General features: G+C 44.9%; 5 protein-coding genes across 37 annotated transcripts in view; 3 read left to right on the top strand and 2 right to left on the bottom strand.

Annotated features, from left to right (window-relative positions):
• Window positions 1-175: 175 nt before the first annotated feature.
• LOC6494617 (probable Ufm1-specific protease 1) lies at window positions 176-1,243 on the top strand. Its single transcript, XM_001959967.4, has 3 exons — window positions 176-859; window positions 918-1,075; window positions 1,140-1,243. Exons 1-2 carry the CDS (start codon window positions 257-259, stop codon window positions 1,041-1,043), a joined length of 729 nt encoding a protein of 242 aa, XP_001960003.1. The 5' UTR covers window positions 176-256; the 3' UTR covers window positions 1,044-1,075; window positions 1,140-1,243.
• A 41-nt stretch (window positions 1,244-1,284) lies between these two features.
• LOC6494618 (probable cytochrome P450 6u1) lies at window positions 1,285-2,991 on the top strand. Its single transcript, XM_001959966.3, has 2 exons — window positions 1,285-2,332; window positions 2,391-2,991. Exons 1-2 carry the CDS (start codon window positions 1,288-1,290, stop codon window positions 2,807-2,809), a joined length of 1,464 nt encoding a protein of 487 aa, XP_001960002.1. The 5' UTR covers window positions 1,285-1,287; the 3' UTR covers window positions 2,810-2,991.
• A 670-nt stretch (window positions 2,992-3,661) lies between these two features.
• LOC6494621 (DNA N6-methyl adenine demethylase) overlaps window positions 3,662-16,267 on the top strand; it is a 32,436-nt gene continuing 19,830 nt past the window's right edge. For 10 of the 33 annotated variants that reach the window (XM_032451135.2, XM_032451134.2, XM_044715633.1 and 7 more), the window contains exons 1-2: window positions 3,663-4,738; window positions 11,247-11,478. In XM_032451135.2, coding sequence (XP_032307026.1) covers window positions 11,407-11,478 — 72 coding nt within the window. In that variant the 5' untranslated portion in view covers window positions 3,663-4,738; window positions 11,247-11,406. Of the gene's footprint in view, window positions 4,739-11,246; window positions 11,479-16,267 lie in introns of all 33 variants that reach the window. The other 23 variants (XM_032451133.2, XM_032451131.2, XM_032451142.2 and 20 more) reach the window with 5 other exon arrangements.
• LOC6495994 (sodium channel protein Nach) lies at window positions 13,485-15,294 on the bottom strand. The gene is made up of 6 exons (XM_001959965.3): window positions 14,932-15,294; window positions 14,591-14,866; window positions 14,435-14,534; window positions 14,183-14,374; window positions 13,904-14,128; window positions 13,485-13,840 (listed from the first exon to the last, which is right to left on the bottom strand). Exons 1-6 carry the CDS (start codon window positions 15,246-15,248, stop codon window positions 13,556-13,558), a joined length of 1,395 nt encoding a protein of 464 aa, XP_001960001.1. The 5' UTR covers window positions 15,249-15,294; the 3' UTR covers window positions 13,485-13,555.
• Window positions 15,302-16,134, bottom strand: LOC6495993. The gene is made up of 3 exons (XM_001959964.4): window positions 15,842-16,134; window positions 15,610-15,786; window positions 15,302-15,550 (listed from the first exon to the last, which is right to left on the bottom strand). The coding sequence occupies exons 1-3, from the start codon at window positions 16,094-16,096 to the stop codon at window positions 15,380-15,382; spliced, it is 603 nt and encodes a 200-aa protein (XP_001960000.1). The 5' UTR covers window positions 16,097-16,134; the 3' UTR covers window positions 15,302-15,379.

Raw genomic sequence — 16,267 nt, 5'->3', positions numbered from 1 at the left:
GCTGGAGCCTAGTTCACTGTGAAACGAATCTAAATTCATCTTTTTAGCAGCAAAATCTCGGTTAATTTCCTTGGACTTTGGTGTTATTGGAAACGGAAACTCCCATCGCTAGACTGGGTCGCAAACGCTGCATTCCAATTTCACTGCGATTTCACTTTCACGATCTGGACGAAAAGGTAAATAAACACAAGTGGTTGTGAAGCGAACAGGTGCTGCAGGCGTAGGCGTTGTGCAATAAATTCGTCTGCCCTCGGAAATGGCCACCTGTGAACCGGACTCCAAAGCGGCGGCTACGACGTCGCCCATAAAGATCAGCCCCAAGACGTATTCCCTTCCTTTGCTGGAGAACCCCCACCAGGGACTCGCCCCGCCCACCCAGGACGGCGAGACGGTGTGCATCCGTGGCTACTTCAGCTACTTCCATTACGGATGCGACGGGCACCAGGACGTGGGCTGGGGCTGCGGCTATCGCACCCTGCAGTCAGCCATATCCTGGATAATTGGAAGGCGGGGGAGTTCGGCCGACGGTAGTCAGGAGGCCCAATGGTTCGTGCCCTCGATTCGGGAGATTCAGGCCATACTGGTTGCCATTGGGGACAAGGACCAACAGTTCGAAGGCTCCTGCGACTGGATCGGCACCCTAGAGGAGTTCTACGTGATGGACGTTCTCTACCAGCTGCCCTGCCGGATTCTACACGTGCGCCAGCTCGGATCCCCAGAGGTGGTAGATCAAATACGCAGCTACTTCAATGAGTTCCAGGGCTTTATCGCCATGGGTGGCGTCAACGGTGACTCCGCCTCAAAGGCCATTGTGGGCTGGCATAGGAGTGAAGCGGGAAAGGTTTTCCTCCTGGTGGTGGTGAGTACATCCTCCTCCTCTTGTATGATCTATTAATGACATTCTTAACTCCATATAGGATCCACATTTTGCCGAGCCGCCCGCCTGCCAGCAGAAACTAATCGACCGGGGCTACGTTCGTTGGGTGCCCATTGAGGACTTCCTCGACAGCTCTTACAATCTCTGCCTCATACTGCAGCCCTAGATGTTCTAGCCTTTAATCTAGCAATAAAACCAGTTTGGCTCTCTATTCCTATATCGTGTCGCAGTTGCTTCATAGTTCGTTTCTCTTCCATTTTAGTTTCGCCGCTCAATGGACATTATCGACTGATAACAGCTATCCCCCGGCGATGGACTGATAAGGCCGAAAATCGCGTCGAGCGGTTGACGGCAGCCGGCAAACACTACAAAGCAACTAAATTAACAGCAACAAAAAGACGGAGCCAGCCATGGAGCTGCTCCACAGAACCCTTTTGGCGACCATCGGCGCACTGTCTGTATTTTACGCCCTGGTAAAGATTAGTCTGGGCTACTGGAAGCGACGCGGGATTCTGCACGAGAAGCCAAAGTTTCTTTGGGGAAACCTCAAGGGCGTGGTGCAGGGAAAAAGACATGCCCAGGATGCCCTCCACGAGATATACTCCAATTACAAGGGCAGGGCGCCGTTTGTGGGTTTCTTCGCCTGCCTGAAGCCTTTTGTTGTGGCGCTGGACTTGGAACTGGTGCACAACATTCTTTTCACGGATGCCGGGCACTTTACCTCGCGAGGTCTCTACAGCAACTCCGATGGAGAGCCTCTCTCCGGAAACCTACTGCAGTTGGACGGCCACAAATGGCGTACTCTGCATGCCAAGTCAGCAGAAGTGTTCACCCCGGCCAACATACAGAAGCTGTTGCCCCGGCTGGTGCAGATATCCGCCGGAATTCAGAAAGATCTCTCGTCTGCGAAGCTACAACAGACCCAGAACATAACCGATCTGGTGGCTGGCTATAACGTGAATGTGCTGGCTTCCATGGCCTTTGGACTGGGAGACCGAGACCTAGAAGAGTTCTCCCAGTGGACGCACAACTACTGGGGAAAGTTCAGCTTGTGGTGTGCCTACCTGGCCCTCGAGTTTCCCCTCATCGCTCGCCTGCTGCAGTACAGAAGTTATGCGGAAGCCGCTACGAACTATTTTGAAAGGATAGCCTTGATGCAGTTGAAGGAGCAGCGAAGCAGGGATCGCCAACCCTTGCAGACCTTTTTGCAGCTGTACTCCAACGCCTCCCAGCCCCTGAGTGATGTCCAGATTGCAGCCCAGGCCTTTGGCTTCCTGGTGGCTGGGTTAACTCCACTCAACGCCACTCTTGGTTTTTGTCTCTATGAACTGGCCCGGCAACCGGAACTCCAGGATCGAGTTAGGGCGGAGATTAAGAAAACACTGGAGCAGCACGATTCCCAACTGACTGCGGAGTGCCTCAGGGACCTCAAGTATGCGAAGCAAGTCCTCAATGGTAAGTTTTTGAAATATTTATTATCAAAGCCCTCTTAATATCACTTTATCCTTCTTAGAAACGCTTCGCTTGCACACTCCACATCCCTTCTTGCTGCGCCGGGCCACCAAAGACTTTGAACTTCCCAAATCCGTTTTCGTCATAGCTCGGGGAAACAATGTGCTGATACCGACGGCGGCCATTCATCGGGATCCTGATATATATCCAGAGCCTGAGCGATTCGATCCGGATCGTTTCGAGGAAGAGGCCATGAATTTGCGGCCAAAGGCAGCTTTTCTGCCCTTCGGCGATGGACTGCGCGGTTGCATAGCCAAGAGGTTTGTCGAGCAAGTCCTCCTTGTGGGCGTAGTGGCTCTTCTCCAGCACCACCGATACACGCCCTGCGCGGAGACCACGATGCCCATCGAGTACAACAACCGGAGGCTTCTTCTGACGCCCAAAACAGACATCAAACTCAAGGTGGAGCGGGTGGATTAGCTATGTATTTCGTTTTTATTGTGGTATTGTTTTTGTACAAAACGTTTGTTTTTATATTTATATATTTATGCACTTTATGCTTGGTTCCCTCAAACTGGACTTGTGTGATAGTGCTGTCGATGACTGTAATCTACTGCACCAAGATCAAGAATATGAATAAATTACACTAATTGTTAATTGCAGATCAAGAGTTTGGATTTTTTTCAAGGGGCTCCCCTAAAAAAGCTGAGATTTCCATGGTTTCCGGTTTCGTCCCCTTCCGGTAGCCATATCTCAGCCAATTTATATCCGATTTAGAAAAATTATACCATTTTGTTATCAGGCAAGCAAGTACCTCCGATTCTCATTTAAAATATTGTCCTAGAGTCGATTTAAAATTTTTCGATTTTTTTCAAGGGGTTCCCCTATAAAATGTTGAGATTTCCATGGTTTCCGGTTTCGTCCCTTGCCGGTAGCCATATCTCAGCCAATTTATATCCGATTTAGAAAAAGTGTACCATTTTGTTATCAGGGAAATGAGTACCTCTAATTCTCATTTAAAAAATATTGTCCTTAAATCGATTTAAAAATTTTTTTGATCAAGGATCTAAAACTTAGATCTTTTTAAGGGTTGCCAGACGTCCCGATAAATGTTCAGTGTGCTGCCACTGTTCTGATATCAGGTGGCAAGGCATTAGTAAAAGAAAGGTTCAATGCCTAGAATGACTCGACGTTTAAAGGTAAATATAGGATGAAAAACACAGTTTTCTTGTCCAAAAACTCAATTTAAATCGATTTTAATATGTAACAGCTGACTTATTAGTAGGACCGTTGTTTGGATAGTGTACCCACTCGTTTTTCATCGAACCCAATCGAACTCGAACATGTTCGGATGGCGTACAAAGAAGAACGTCTCGAACATCGCATCCAAAAAAAAAGTAGGAGGCGCGCGGTTCGGACGGTTTTCGCGGAAGAACGAACGAGGATTTTGAAGCGTAGGTGATGCCGAGAGTTTGATATTTTGATATCAATTAATCCCTGAGAACGGCAACAAGCCACTATACTGAGCAGACGTGCGGTGGGTGGCGATATATTCCAGTTCTGGGGGCGCAACAAAGTAGAGGCCAAGTGGTTGCAAGTGGAAAGCAGACGACGCCGCGAACTGTGTGTGCGAAAAGCGGTGGAAAAGCGTATGAAATACAAACAACAATACGCGTTGGATAACATATCGTCTCCGGATAATGTTTCCTTAAACTCGAAAATATCCCCATTCCCTGGAAAATATCCCCACCGAATCGGTCTCTGTGTGTGTGTGTGTTTTTGTTTCTCAAAGAAGAAGGAGAAGGAGAAGCAGGAAGGCGAAGAAAATAACAGTTGAACGACAAGCTTCTAACTGTTTTCTGGCGAAGGAGTGGCCAAAGAGTGCGCGAAAAAAGTGTGCGAAAAGCGAGCGATTTTTATGCAATTTCCCAGGTCCATACTGAGAAAAATAAAGCGTCTGTCTGTCTCCGCCAGTCGGCCAGTGTACATGTCCTGTGTCTGTGTATGTGTCTGTGAGTGTATAGCAAAAACAAACAACAAAAACAACAAACAACTAGGAAGCAAGGATCTACACTGTCGCTCAGGGTAGTTTGTTTGAGTTTTTGAACAAAAGCCCAACATCACAGCCCACAAAGGGAAAAGGGAGCAAGGACAGGCAGAGAGGAGAGTACACCCCACACACACACACACACATACACCCCGCTCCTTTGTGTGCGCTTTTGCCGCCTGGAATGCAATGCTACAACAACAACAGGGCCATGGACAGCAGGGGAGGAAACGCTTAATTGTTAGAAGCAGCATCAGGAGCATCATCATCATCATCGGTGGCAGTTGCATCCAAAAAAATCAAGCCGCCTGCTGAGGAGGAAGCAGATGCACGACTACTTGCAACAAAGCCGAAAGTGCACCGTGAGTATCCTTCAAGAGGGCTTCTGAAACAAAAACAACAAGGAATCGAGTGGCGGGGGAGGCGCGGCGAGTGAGCTAATTGCAACGGGGAGATGGCCCTAATTAGAGGGGGGAGAGGGGAGAGACGGATGCAGTTCGACAACAAGTATGAGCCCAGCTTCCTTTCCAGTCCAGACTCAAGGACTTCCAGTGCCAGTTCCAGTTCCAGACAGTCGTGAGAACCAAAAAAAAACAGAAAACAGAAAACTCCTTTCACGGCCAACTCCATTTTGGAGTTGCGCGCTAATTGCGCAAGTGCAGGGACTTCTCTTCCAGGAGCTTACCTCAATTATATCCTGGGGTGGCTCTGGGCTCTGGGCTCTGGACTCTGGGTCTGCCAGTTCCTGATTCCCATTGTCATTTTAAAAAAAGTGGGAAATTTCCCTATTAATGCCTTAGATAAGAACCTTTTTTTTTTAATTTTAATTTCAGGTCTTACTTTCCTAATTACAGTAGGCACTCGTTAAGAGAAACTTGTACAGTAATCTTAAGATAGTAAAATAGTTATAAGGTGGTTATTACATTTAAGAATAGTTTTAAATATTTGTTTAAGAAAATAAATAATTTCAAAATAAATACTTGGCGAGACCTGCCAGTACAACTGTTCGCTTTTCTTATCACTCGAGGAGATAAGCCCCAGCTATTTTATTTGAAATTTGACGCCCGGATTTTGTTTACGTTTCAAGATTATTTCTGTTTTTTTTTTTCGCACATTTGTTAAAACAAACGTGTAGGCTCCGGCTCCGTTCCGGCAAAGCGGAGCTGACAGCTCCAGGGTTTCGGGTTCGCGCCATAATGCGATATGCCTGGAATGGAATGCCTCGCCGGGCGATGCAACCCATGCCTAGACAGTAGAGACTGGGGAGATTGGAAAGGAGGATGGATGCCTTGACCAGAAAGTCAAGCCTTGGGATATCTGATTCTTGGCGGGTAACCCAATCCGCCGCACCTGTGACTGGGCCTGCGACTGGCGATTGCCAAAAAAACAGTGGAAGGCCAACAGCTGGCGGTGGTTTTGGAAACAAAACTTGCTCCTGCTGCTCCGCCACTCGGCGGTGTATCAACAAAAGGCAACCTGCGTTTTAATAAAATGCAAACAATACTGCACAGCACAGCCCAAGAAGTAGAAGCGCAAATACTCGCAGATATAAATAGTAGTGCCTGTGTGGAGAAAGGCCTGCCTGGGTAGATAAACAGAGACCAGAGTCTGCCAAATAAATTTTTGCGAAAAAAATAAAAAAGAAAATAAAACTATAGACCCAGGCACGAAAGTAGCGGAAAGGCATTATTTGTATCTTTTATCTACGTTGTTTTACGATTCCCCAGCCATTACACTCATTACTACTTTCCTAGCTTATCGTTTCTTGCTCACCTGTTTAATTTTTATAGGCAGTACTATTAGTGAGTTTAAGGAGGGAAGGTATTTGGAATATATTACAAATAAAGCCTCTATAATACATGTACAGATTTAGGATTTGTAGGAAAAATGATGTCAAGTACCGGGTATTCATATTCTTGTTCCTAAATTGTTATTTTTCCTTACTTGTGTTTATTTTCTTAAAAAAAGTAAATATTTATAGTCAGAAAGTTAGTTTTTTATCAGATATGTTATAGAACTTGCAGTTATTTCCTATCGTACATCATACATCATCATTCCTTCATCATACCTATGTTTTTCTTAGATATATAACTTGAATGTGATTCACTTTTTCTTAGTCAGCCGTGTAATTTGTACAGCTAGTTCTATTAGTCTGGTTTTTAAGAGGAAAGGTATATTGAAACAATAAATCAACAATAAATCATATATAATATAATACATGGATAATAATAAAAACATAATACATATAATACATGGTTTTGTTTCTAAATTGTTTCCAATTGTAAATTTTTACAAATTTTTGTTGACAATTTGGATTTATTTCCATAATAGCAGTATTATTGAAAGCCAGAAAGTGTTCTTTTTATAATAGCTATAACACATCATACAACATCATTCTTCATCATACCTTGATCGTATTTGATCCTAAATGGTTCCTATTTCTTTGAGATTTGGTTTTATTTCCTAAAAAATGTCAATATTTTGGGTCAGCGAGTGAATTTCTTAAGATATATGATACAGAACTTGCAGATCAAGCTTATCATACATCATGCAACATCATACTTTCATCATACTCATATCTTATTTGATCATACTTGTTCCTTATGTCCAAAACGAACTAAATGTTTTAGGCAGTACAGTCACAGAACTTGCAGTAAATGATTATCCTACATCATACTTTCATCATTCTTTCATCATACTTCATCATACCTTCCTGTTCCTAGATATAAACCTCGAATATCTTCCACTTTTGAATGCCTCTCTTGACCAATTTACTCACTTTGCCACAACTATCCTCAATTGGTAAACAAAAGTCGGCTGGAACTGCCTCCGACTACAGTCAGAGTCTGTGTTTCTGATTCAGACCAAGTGGCAGCTTGAATGACTTGCCTGCAGTCGCTGCTGGAACTGCTGGAACTGCTGGCACTGCTGCCGCCCACTCGCAGAGAGATTTTCGTTTTCGTTTGATTTGTGAACTGCATGGGTGTATCCCCCGTATGCCGTATGAATGAATGAATTCGTGGAAAGGCGTGAATTCATTTATTTACAAACACACACTCCCTCCCAACAGAGAACTCCCACGCTTGTGTCGCAACCACTTTCGTTTTTTTTTTATTCTTCTCTGGACTGTCCTATTAAAAAATCGTGCCTAATCCTAGGGCTGGGATTGCGTGCCAAAATAGCCAAAAATAGAGTTTCCTAAAATCATTTAAAGAGTGGGGATGTCGCTTCCTTGATGGGAAATGTCAGGAGTTCAGCCCTAATGGTGGCTTTTTATGGACATAGGCATATGAGCATTAATTAGGAAAGCTCTGGTCGAAATGGCCTTTTCTTTTCGAAAGCAAAACAAAGCCCCTGAGAAGCTTTTTACGTTAACGAGACTGGAAAGATAAGAAGAGTTTGAAGAACAAAAAAACCCAACTAACTTCACATTTGTTGATGGCCACAAAGAACAAGAACAAAACACGGCCCAGACAGTGATGGACTGCCGGCTAACGGCTCTCTTGTTAGCAATTTTCTAGCCAAGATCTCATCACTTTCCAATCAAAGAAACACAAACCAGAAGAAATAGTTTTCCTGAGAGTGGGAGTAGAGTTTCAAAATATAAATAAATAAACTACAACCCTGGCCAGTAATGAGGCGCGATGGAAAAATCATTTAATGCCAAAATATGTGTGAAAAACAATCCCATTCAAGCATGCTTTCTGGCAAAAGTGTTTCTGTAAAGCTATAATTTTATGCACAAATCGATTAAAAACGCCTCTAAATGCCGAAAATGCCGAAAAGTTTATTTCCAGTTCTGGTGTTTACAGATTTGTAGGCGTTTTTCGTTGCGAAATGTGTTTTGTGTTCCACTTTTCCACCGGCTCTCTTTGGCTCTCGTGCTTTTTCGGCCACCTCCAGATCGAGATAGCCTCCGATCGATAATTATCGATTGCGAAAGCACGAGTGCGTGTTTACTCTTCTTCTGCTGATTAGATAACACGCCGGCGGGATGCCTATCTGCGATTCAATTATCGATGAAATGCCCTAATTTACAGGCGTCACAAAACGAAATCAATTAAACGGAAAACGATGACTTTCCAAGTGTTTTCTTTTTTGATTTTTCTTCTATTTTTTTTTTTGCTATATTTTATTCATAGATTATTTGGGTTAATGACGTGCCATGTGCCTGCCGAGAGCCAGAGCAGATGCCCTCACAGAAATCCCAGAAACATCAAATAGAAAATGCAATGCGAAGCGCACAGATGACGCTAAAGATAGATACTCATAGATAAACACATCTATGAGACTATGAGTCTGTAGACTGTGTATGCTGGTGACGTTGTCTATTTGGTTCGTAAAAAAGCTCAATCTTTGGATTATCATCGTTTTATGAGTTCTTTTCATCGCTTTTCTTTTCATCGAACGACCACTCGACGCTTTCCCAACTCTAGAGGTCTTGAAGCGAGATCGCAGACCCCTAGACCCCCAGACCCCCAGACCAAGATCAGACCAAGGGCCAAGACATCTCCGAGACTCTGCTGACCACAGATGTTGACTCTGTTAGTTGTTGTTGGTGAAAGTGTAGAGACAGCAGCCAACAATGTTGCTTTATCCGCCACAGACATGTGTCTATATATCAGCCCAACACTGAGACGACATTGGATATCTTCTCCCTCTATATGGAGCCTCTGTAGTTCTAGGTATACAAATCCCCATTCAATGCAGCTGTAACATTATTTGTTTAGCCGAATCCCACCTAGAACCCAGGGGAGAGAACCCATTAAAAACAAAACAAACTCTGAGGCATGCAGGCAGACTTCGGCAGTGATTTAGAAGACTAGGGAGCTGTAAAGCTTACTCATTATTCAAGTTGATGCCTCATCCAAATCCTAAACTCACAAAGTTAGAGCATCATCATCAGGTCCACCCTAGACGACCTCATCTGCATGTACGCATAATTACACGGCGGACGAGGGGAGACATCCGAAAGGACGGTGCGTGTGCACCCATCTCCGAGGAGCAATTAACTGCAACAACTCTGTCTGTCGCCCTTGACAAGAGGGTCTCTGTCAGTCACTTCCTGTAATAGAAATCCGGGCAGCGGCAGACAGTGGTGGTTGGAATATTAGCACCAGTTTTATAAGGGTTTCCCAGACACTATTTATTTGAAGAGTTGTGTACAGCCTTTCTCTGGGGCGGCAGCTTCCGCCTGCTTCGCTGCGGCTTTAGATAGAGATGTATCTGTATCTGAAGCTGAAGAAATAGGGCGTAAAAAGATGCGTTGTTGAAATCCAAACGCAGCTATAGATATTTGAGAGTCTGAGAGTCTTGCGAAGTCTTAGATTCCCACTCTCCAGGCCTGGATCCCTTTCTGGGGGTCTACTTTGCTAAATTGTTGCCTTCCTGCTTGGTGTTTTAAGGTTCGACTCGTGGCTACTGCCACAAAATATAAAAAACGAAAGAATAACTTCCCCGATCCCATCACGATTTGCAAGTCTTGACCTCCGATGCTCTGGTTCATCTCTTTCTGTTATTTTTTTTTCCAGAAAAGCTGTAGGGGGGCATCCCATTTCCGCTGGGGATAAGATATGATGTGTAAACTGTGCTCTGAAATGGTAATACTTGCTCAACCAGTTGCAGGCTTACAAGTATGATTTAAATGCAAGCCAGGCTAACTGGGTCAATGTTTCGCGTTCATAAGCTTTAAAAGAAAACCAGATTTAAGGCCTCATTTTGCCAAAAACAAAAAAATAAAGAAAAACAACTACATAGTATTATTTCCGCAACGGAAAGGAAATTGCAACAATGTGGCAAGAGGCAAGAGCTAGAGGCAGAGGCAGAGACAGAGCAACTGCGGTTGCAACAACAAGAAAGCAGGCCTGTCATCGTTTGTTTTGTGGCAACAATTTTTATCTCGAGAGGTCATTTACACTTTTCCGCCAAGAAGAAGCGAGAGTACGGACAAAGACGAAGATAGAGCTCTCTTCTAGGGGGTATCATGGGTATTATGGGTTCAGAGAGATACCCTGTACTTGGGATGACTAGTTACTGGTGGTGCCATAGTCTTAAACTTTACTATCATAGCTCTTTAGTTCTTTGATGGTTCCTCCTTCTTTGGCAATCAGTTCTTCAGCTCTGCGACTCTTTATCACTTGTGGGTTCTGCTCTGTGCCTCCTCCTAGCTGGGGACTAGAGACCATACTCTTCTTTATCCAAGAACCCAACTTAAATGTCATAATCAGCCGAAAAAGCCAGCGATAGACCCTCTCGAGTGCAGTCGCCCTCGAGTGGTGGCCATTAAACTTGAGACTCAGGCCCAGCTGGGGCCAGTTTCTGGTCGAAGGTTGTAAGTGAAGTCGCCACATCTGACGCCTCTCAGGCACTAATTGCTCTCAAGGCTCGTCGCTGTTAGTTTTCTCGTTGTTGGGTTTATCAGCTTTCGAAAGCCATGGAATGGAGCACGGAACTTGGCGCAGAATGGAGTCACGTAGAGCCGTACAAATGGGTCAAAACTATTGCACTTCCCTGATGAAAGTCGTTTGCATGGGCCTCAGGTTCCAGCTCTTCGAATGCAATAAATTATGTATGCAACTTCCTGTCTGTTTCTTGCCTCCTCCGCTAGACATAACAATTATCAATTAATAATTAACAATTAGCCTCGCTACATGACCAATAAATCATATCAGCCAGCACTCAAGTTCCAAGTTCTCTGTTTTTTTGGGTCAACGATCCCCAAATAGAGTTTCGATGTAGCGCCTACGCCGAAAACAGAACTCCCTTCTCGGAATAATATTATTAATAATTAAGCATAAATGTCTTGTTTTAGTTTACAACTCCGACTGTAGTATTTATTTATAAACTAATAGTGTTGTTGACTCTTTCCAGATCTCCGCCAGAGCTATATAAGGAACTCTAGTGTCACGTGGTTTTCCAATCAAAATGAAATAAAAGGCAAATAATAGAAACAAAATCCAACCGAATCACCAAACGACTAACGAATTTTAATCGAATTCTGCACTGAGCCAGTAGAGAAATCAATAGAACCATGGATCTGAGTCTGGAACGCGACAGCTCCGCTCTGGGAAGTCTGTTTCAACAGATTATCAATGATATGAAGGTAAGTTGATATTATTTTTCATTTAGATTCCGAGAATATGAAGTGTAGTTCTAGCCACTTCCGTAAGAGCCACTTCTTGGAAAAAAAATTACTCTAAAAAATGTTCAAAAAAGTCAATGAATGTGAAGCTTTAAAAAATATATACATTGTTCTTCTCGTAAGCACTTTAATTGCAAAATCGAATAATATCTGGAGAGAGAAAAAAAAAGGCAAAAGTTGGCAACTTTTTTGTTTGTTTCTTTCGGAATTAATTGATTTTATTATCGACTTCTCCAATGAGCGCTATCAATAATTTATGGCTCTCATGACGCCATTTGAGGCAACTTTCGAGCATATATCATAGTTTATTTCGCTTATATAACACCAAGCAAAGCGATTTCAGTTAACAAGCGTTAATTAATTATTATTTCTGGGAGTACTGGGAACTGGGAGTCTCTTGGGAGACTTGCTTCCCTTCTGACAGCTGCTAGTAGCAGTGGGTTAAAAATACACTCTTTTTTTTTTCAGCCAATTTGTGACATTGTGTTGAGTTCCCCTCAAAAGATAATTACATTTTCAGCACATTGTAGGGCCTCGAGAGTCGCTCTTCACCATTTCTCTGGAGCTCTGTCATCGCCAGACGGACAGGTGTTGGAATTTGTTGCCCGAAAGTGCCCGAAATAGACCAACTGGGAAGTAGAGGCGGGAAAACAGAGATGAAAAGCGCCGCCGTCCCGCCCGCTGGTATTCTATTAATAGGAAAATCCATAACGACTCCCTCTCTCTCTCCAGGCCTTTTTAGCCAAAAAGCCAACGAGCCAACCATCCAGTCAGATGCGGGCGAGTGCATTTTGGATTTATGAAAAAATTTGGAAATTGTTCGGCACGCAATTGTGCAGAAGTTGGCTGGCTGGCTGCCTCTTTTTTTCCACATTTCTGTACTAACCCGAGTGTGAACTAGAGCATAAACCCATACTCATGTGCAATATGCGTTCAGGCAACGTTATATATGTTGGTATCACCTTACCTTACCTTACTACCCAAGTAGTTCTCGTTGCCTTGCTTCGCTCTGATTTTGGCCTCATTTTGTGGCGGCAAAGAGTGGCGGCAGAGTGGCTTTTCTTCTTCTCGGCCAACTTTTCACAGAGCTGGCAAGGCAAATGCCAATGCAAATGTCACTAAGATCTGCAAGATGCAAGTGAATCACCGAAAATACAGTCTAAAGCGAGTCTAAAGGTTAAACCGAAAAGGCGAGAGCCTCATCCACCACAGCCCCGAAAATAAGTACACTTTAATTGCTTGGCTGACTCTCTGTCTGGCGGTGGTGGCCTTTTTATTTTTTGGCAGCAGACCAGAACAAATTTATGCTCAAGACTTCCAAGACTCCTCCTTCTCAACTTCTTCAATAAGCGTTAAGCGAAGAACCATAGCCAAGAAAGAACACGGCATTTGGAGAATTCTTTCTCTTAACGGCTTCCCGGTGAGCTGGCAATTAAATGCGGCTAATTCGGTATCGGTTTAGGCCATGCCAGCTGGCCAAAAATTATGCAAACATAAAAGGTTGTTAGCTTTAGCCAACAGTGTTACGCTCCGCTGACTGCACTTGGGCTTTAGTGGCAAGTGTATGGCATGTGTGGCAAGTGTGGCATGTGTGGCAAGTGTGTGCGAAATGGTAACGAAATCGTCTCCCAACCAAAAGAGGGAAAAGCCAGCAAATTGTCACTTTTGAAAATCGGAAATCTAGTGGAAAATGCACATAGGTTTTCCTTACACAAAAGTGAAAACTTTTCTGCTCTCTGAACCCAGCTGAACCGAACGTGTCGCTTTCTTCTCTCTGCCTCGCTAAGCTGCCACTTTTGTGGCTTCCTCGTTTTGTGCCCCAGACCAGGCCCTGCAACAATTGTGGCATTAATTTGTTTATGATGCTCACCAGGCCCGGCCAGGCCATCAAACCACTTTGAAGCCATTAACTTTAAAGCATTTTCATTTGCTTTGTTTTCGTTTTTTTATATTTGAGAGTTAGTGTTGCAGAAATTAGGCATCAAGTAACAATATTTTCTGGTCTTACCAAGCGGCCATTATACTTTTAAATACATTTTTAATAAAAAGAAGCTTTTTGTGGAATAGTGGTCCTACTGGTGGCTGGTTTTCGCGTGGCCCGTGAGCCACATTTGCATTTTGCGGCCAAAAACGTTAGGAAGAGGCTGATCAGGCCGTAGATGGTCATGAAGCTGGCTCCGAGAAAGAGGCCAATGGCGCCTCCGAATGACATTATTAGCTGATCCGTGCTGAAAACGACCCGCCGCTTCATGCCCATCTTGGGCAGGTCCATCTTGATGATGATGGTGCGCTCGAACTGCTCACCCACGTAGCTCTGATCGCCCTGCGAGGTATTTGGCGTTAAAGATTACTTCCTGAATGATCTTTTCAGATGGTTACCACTCACCCCGCTCTGTTCATATTCCTCTATGAGGCTGTAGGTGCTCTCCTTGCACAGGGGGAAGCACTCACAGGGCTTGGCCAGCCAGTTGGATCGCGCCAAGCAGAGCATTCCAGAAATGGTGCAAATTGGGGTTTTGGGGCCGGCGGCATAGAAGTAGGGCTTGCACTTGCAGAGGGTTAGGGCCCAGTCGATGCGGCACTCCAGGCGACACAGGCTAGGATGATAGGGCTGGAAATGGAGGTTATATTATAGGAATTAGATAATACTGATTATTGGACTTGCCGAGTAATATTGCAGATTGTTCTCGTCATGATAGCGACACTTTCTGTAAGCCACTGGCAGGTTCCTCACTTCTCCATCTGCCGATAGAGAGTTCACCAGCAACTTGAGGACGTAGGAGCTCTTGGTTTTGGCATTAAACGTAAGAGTGCGACTGTCGTGGGGCAGCATCATCTCGTTCACATCATGCAAGTACTTCATCAGTGCACTTCCATAAGATATGTTTCTATAATCTGATGGATCGGGGATACTTACCATATAGACGTGTGTGAAGATGCTATTGAAGGGCTTGTGCATGAACTGACAGTCGTTGAAGAAGCCGCATTGTCGGACTGGTGTTACGTTGAAGTTGTTTCTAGATAGAGGGATGGACATCTTATAACTTATAAGGAGAAGATACAGATAACCTACGCATCGGGATTCCCAAAGTGAAACAACTGGCTGGTGGTCTGGCACAAGCCCACCTCTGTGATGATCGGCGCCAGGAGCGTAGGCCAGGGTGGCGGCAGAACCTTGGACTGCAGCTTGAAGATCATGTCCACGTAGTCCAGGTTGTCCAGGCTGGTGTCGTTCTCAAAGGGCTTCAGTGTGTCTAGATTGGTGTACTCCAGGCGATTGAGGACGTAGAGAAACTTTTCGTAGTAGGCTCCCTTGTCGGGGTCTTCTTCGGGATTTATTCCCCAAATTCTGGAGATTATTAGTGTTTAAGGAACATCAAGGATCTAAGTCAAGAAGAGCTATCAAGAACCAACATTTTTGTGAGCATGTCCACCTGCTCCGGGGTCTCGTAGTTGGTGCAGAGGGTCAGCCCGAGGAAGGTAAAGTTTCGCAGCCCGGAGAGGTACTCGTACTCGTAGACAATCGGATTGTTGCGGAATCTCTGCCACTGGGCCAGGCAGGTGTCGACGGCGTAGTAGGTGGCCACCACTACCATTGCCAGCCAGAAGAGCCGTTCGCTCCAGTGCAGATCCCTCCGGGCCGCATAGGGCATTCCGTGGATGGACGACGCCTGGCACACTTCCAACCCCCAGTTGTGTGCCTCCTGCGACTTCTTTCCGGGAGTCCCCATGATGAACTGAAAGGAAGAAACCCGCCCACGACCGCGAGTAATGCCACCTGATATTCATGTTCGATAATTAGCTTTAATGGTGTTTCGCTGTTCGCATGGAATACCTCAGCATGCATATATAATTGTCGGGATTATGACTTTTTGACGATGCCGCGGAACTCGGTGCAGGCGGTTACGGGTCGCTTGACGTTCTTCTTGTCGAATGCATCAACGGTTATGACCAACTTGTAGCGACCCTCCAGGTTCGGGACGTTCAGGCTTCCCTTCAATATTGGTTCGAAAAGTTCGTGCTTCAACACGGCCTGACATTTTTTGGAGGAAAACGGTTAGTTAGTTAGGAGGAACTATAACTTGAACTCACTCCTGGGGTGTTCAGGCACTGGTTCATTATCTCATCGGCATTGGTGATGTGCTTGGTCCAGAAATCGTACCAGTACTGACCCTTCTCGAACATGTTTCGGCAAAAGTTCTTACTGCTGGCCGAGAACATGGTCTTCTGCCAAGCGTTGTGCTCCCACTTGTATATCTGTCCCACGAACTAAAGGGGGACAAGGATCGGTTGGGTAAGGGAATCATTTTGGGGTATAACTCACTGTAAGCGTGTCTTCCGGCTGGACATCAGTCCACTTTACGATCAGATCCCCCTCCATTCTGAGCTTTCCATCAAACTTTCCCAGTTTGGACGTCGACATATCGAATAGGCCGTCCATGAAGTTGATGTGGTTTCCGGGCTGGTCCTCGCAGGGCGCCATCAGGCCATCGTCGTCCATTATAAACATGTAGTTAAAGGCCTCGGTGAGGGTGGTGAGGCCTCCCAGGATCAGCAGGATCTTCAGCGTGGGCCACATTTCGAGTGTTGTGGTGGGAGAACGATCTCCCAATGCTTTATATCCCACTTCCCTCCCAAATCGCGCCATCAAGAGATATATCTCTACCTTCTGAAACAAGAAAAGGGCGTTCAACTTGATGTAGTTGGTATGGGAGCAAGTAGTGTTTATAGTATTACGACCGAAACTATA

Source organism: Drosophila ananassae, chromosome 3L, assembly GCF_017639315.1.
Source record: "Drosophila ananassae strain 14024-0371.13 chromosome 3L, ASM1763931v2, whole genome shotgun sequence".
Taxonomy (NCBI): Eukaryota; Metazoa; Arthropoda; class Insecta; order Diptera; family Drosophilidae; genus Drosophila; species Drosophila ananassae.
This window is presented reverse-complemented; position numbering and strand designations above follow the sequence as displayed.

What these genes read in the sequence shown, in the direction of transcription:
- LOC6494617 (XM_001959967.4), top strand. Translation starts at nt 257, where the DNA reads ATGGCCACCTGTGAACCGGACTCCAAAGCGGCGGCTACGACGTCGCCC. An exon ending in AGGTTTTCCTCCTGGTGGTG is followed by an intron (nt 860 to 917) that starts GTGAGTACATCC and finishes AACTCCATATAG; the next exon opens with GATCCACATTTTGCCGAGCC.
- LOC6495994 (XM_001959965.3), bottom strand. Translation starts at nt 15,248, where the DNA reads ATGGGGACTCCCGGAAAGAAGTCGCAGGAGGCACACAACTGGGGGTTG. An exon ending in ACAATCTGCAATATTACTCG is followed by an intron (nt 14,129 to 14,182) that starts GCAAGTCCAATA and finishes CTCCATTTCCAG; the next exon opens with CCCTATCATCCTAGCCTGTG. An exon ending in AGGAATATGAACAGAGCGGG is followed by an intron (nt 13,841 to 13,903) that starts GTGAGTGGTAAC and finishes AATACCTCGCAG; the next exon opens with GGCGATCAGAGCTACGTGGG.
- LOC6494618 (XM_001959966.3), top strand. Translation starts at nt 1,288, where the DNA reads ATGGAGCTGCTCCACAGAACCCTTTTGGCGACCATCGGCGCACTGTCT. An exon ending in TGCGAAGCAAGTCCTCAATG is followed by an intron (nt 2,333 to 2,390) that starts GTAAGTTTTTGA and finishes TATCCTTCTTAG; the next exon opens with AAACGCTTCGCTTGCACACT.
- LOC6495993 (XM_001959964.4), bottom strand. Translation starts at nt 16,096, where the DNA reads ATGTGGCCCACGCTGAAGATCCTGCTGATCCTGGGAGGCCTCACCACC. An exon ending in AGCCGGAAGACACGCTTACA is followed by an intron (nt 15,787 to 15,841) that starts GTGAGTTATACC and finishes GTCCCCCTTTAG; the next exon opens with TTCGTGGGACAGATATACAA. An exon ending in AGTGCCTGAACACCCCAGGA is followed by an intron (nt 15,551 to 15,609) that starts GTGAGTTCAAGT and finishes AAAAAATGTCAG; the next exon opens with GCCGTGTTGAAGCACGAACT.